This window comes from Acanthisitta chloris, unplaced genomic scaffold (assembly GCF_000695815.1).
Source record: "Acanthisitta chloris isolate BGI_N310 unplaced genomic scaffold, ASM69581v1 scaffold20, whole genome shotgun sequence".
Classification (NCBI taxonomy): Eukaryota; Metazoa; Chordata; class Aves; order Passeriformes; family Acanthisittidae; genus Acanthisitta; species Acanthisitta chloris.
Window position 1 is genome coordinate 964 of NW_008650792.1, and position 2,537 is coordinate 3,500.

The 2,537-nt window shown below is 43.9% G+C and overlaps 1 protein-coding gene across 1 annotated transcript in view; it reads left to right on the forward strand.

The window, feature by feature from the left end:
* Positions 1–2,141, forward strand: part of LRRC14 (leucine rich repeat containing 14) — a 2,659-nt gene extending 518 nt beyond the window's left edge. Inside the window, exons 2-3 of the mRNA XM_009069957.1 lie at positions 492–1,112; positions 1,619–2,141. Of these exons, the coding sequence (XP_009068205.1) occupies positions 492–1,112; positions 1,619–2,141 (1,144 nt within the window). The remainder of the gene's footprint in view (positions 1–491; positions 1,113–1,618) is intronic.
* The last annotated feature ends 396 nt before the right edge of the window (positions 2,142–2,537 follow it).

Genomic DNA, 2,537 nt, shown 5'->3' on the forward strand with positions numbered 1-2,537 from the left:
CTTCTATCCCTTTCCTTCCTCTTCTTTTCTTTGGGAATTCCAAGAGGCTTTTCCTTCCTCTTCCATCCCTTTCCTTGGGAATTCCAAGATTCTTTTCCTTCCCCTTCCACCCTTCCTTCCTCTTCTTTTCCTTGGGAATTCCAAGACTCTTTTCCTTCCTCTTCCATCCCTTTCCTTGGGAATTCCAAGACTCTTTTCCTTCCTCTTCCCTCCCTTTCCTTCCTTTTCCATCCCTTTCCTTGGGAATTCCAAGAGTCTTTTCCTTCCCTTTCTTTGGGAATTCCAAGAGGTTTTTCCTTCCTTTTCCATCCCTTTCCTTGGGAATTTCAAGACTCTTTTCCTTCCCCTTCCATCCCTTTCCTTCTTCTTCTTTTCCTTGGGAATTCCATGACCCTTTTCCTTCCAACCCATCTCTCCCTCCTTTCCCCCCTCCCTATTCCCACTTTTCCCATTCCCACCTCCCCATTCCCACTTTTCCATCCCTTTTCCAGGTGTCAACTCCATCTCCTGGACCTGACAGATCTCCAGGATTCCTCCTCATCCTCCTTTTCCTGCCAAATTCCCAATGGGATCAGCCTCTGGTCCAGCACTGTCTCCATCGCCAAAGCTTCTCTGGAAATTTCCAAACATTTCCAAGAATTCCAAAGCCAATTCCAACCTCATTCCAACCCTTGGGAATCTCCTAAAGGAATCCAAATCCTTACAGATCTTTCTGTCAACTCCACATCCTATGGAATTGTCCGAGATGCTCTTCGGATTGGAAATTCCGGAATTTTCCGGATCCAATGTCGGGAATTCCGAGCGGAAGAACTTTCTCTCCTTGGAATTTTGACTTTATTGGATTTTTTGGATCCCTCAGGATTGAAGAGAGTTGATCTACGGTTCAATAATTTGGGAATTTCGGGATTAGCCAAAGTTTTACCGAAACTTTCCCGATTTTCCGAGTTGACGAGTTTGAGAATTCCATATAGTAATGTGGATGTGAAGAAAATCAAGGAAGGAGAAGAATTTGGGATCCGAAGGATTGGGAAATCTTTGGGAATGTTGAGGAAACTCAAAGAAATTAATTTGGGATCGTCAAGATTATCTGGGAAACTTCCGGAAATTTTGGGGTAAGTTCCAAAGAGATTCCAGAAAAAATTTCTAGGGATTCATTCCTTGGGAATTCCTAGGGATTCATTCCCGAGGGATATCCAAAAGAAATGGAATTCCAGAGGGAATTCCTAGGGATTCATTCCCGAGGGATATCCAAAAGGAATGGAATTCCAGAGGGAATTCCTAGGGATTTATTCCCTAGGGAGATCCAAAAGGAATGGAATTCCAGAGGGAATTCCTAGGGATTTATTCCCTAGGGAGATCCAAAAGGAATGGAATTCCAGAGGGAATTCCTAGGGATTTATTCCCTAGGGAGATCCAAAAGGAATGGAATTCCAGAGGGAATTCCTAGGGATTCATTCCCTAGGGAGATCCAAAAGGAATGGAAGATTCATTCCCTGGGAATTGCCTCTGGAAAGAATTCCCTGGGAATTTTCCTCTGGATTCCTTCCCTAGGAATTCCTCCCTGGGAATTTCCTCTGGATCTTTTTCCCTTCTAATTCTCTATTTTTTTTCCCTCCAGGTATCTCCAGAATCCCTTGGAAAGTTTGGAATTAGCTTTTTGTTCCCTTCTCCCTTCCGACCTTTCCTTCCTTTCCCAAACTTTCCATTGCCATTCCCTAAAAAAATTGGATCTGAGCGGCCATCGTTTTTCCCAAGAATTTTTCCAAACTTTTCAACAGCTCCTGGAAAAATCATCTTCTTCCTTAATCCACTTGGAACTTTTGGAATGTCACTTGGATGATTCCCATTTGGATTCTCTTCTCCCACTTTTCCAAACTTGTTCCCGACTTCGTTTCCTTGGATTAACTGGGAATTTTTTTTCTTTCGGAGCTCTTCAAAATTTTCTTTGGAAAACTTTGGATTTACCAGAACTTTCTTTAGTGGTTTATCCAGAACCTTTGGAATGTTGTGAAGAAATTGGGATGGATAGGGAAGTGGTTTCCAAGGAATTGTCTGAAAGGCTCCAAAATTTGGGAAGAACTAATGTGGTTTGGACTTCCAGACTTTATGGGAATGGAGTTCGGGAATGTTTCGGCTTGTAATTTGGGAAAAGGATGGGAAAAGATGGGATTGGTGGGATGGGATGGGAAAAGATGGGATTGATGGGATAGGATGGGATGGGAAAAAATGGGATTGATGGGATGGGATGGGATTGATGGGATGGGATGGGAAAGATTGGAAATGGGATGGGAAGGGATGGGAAAGGACTGGGAAGGGGATGGGAAAAGATTGGGAAGGGGTTGGGATTGGACTGGGAAGGGATGGGAAAAGATTAGGAAGGATTAGGGAAGGGATGGGAAAGGGTTGGGAAAGGTTAGGAAAAGGATTGGGAAGGGATAGGAAAGGATTAGGAAGGGATGGGAAAGGGTTGGGATTGGACTGGGATGGGATTGGAAAAGGGATGGGAAGAGATGGAAAGGAGTTGGGAAAAGGTTGGG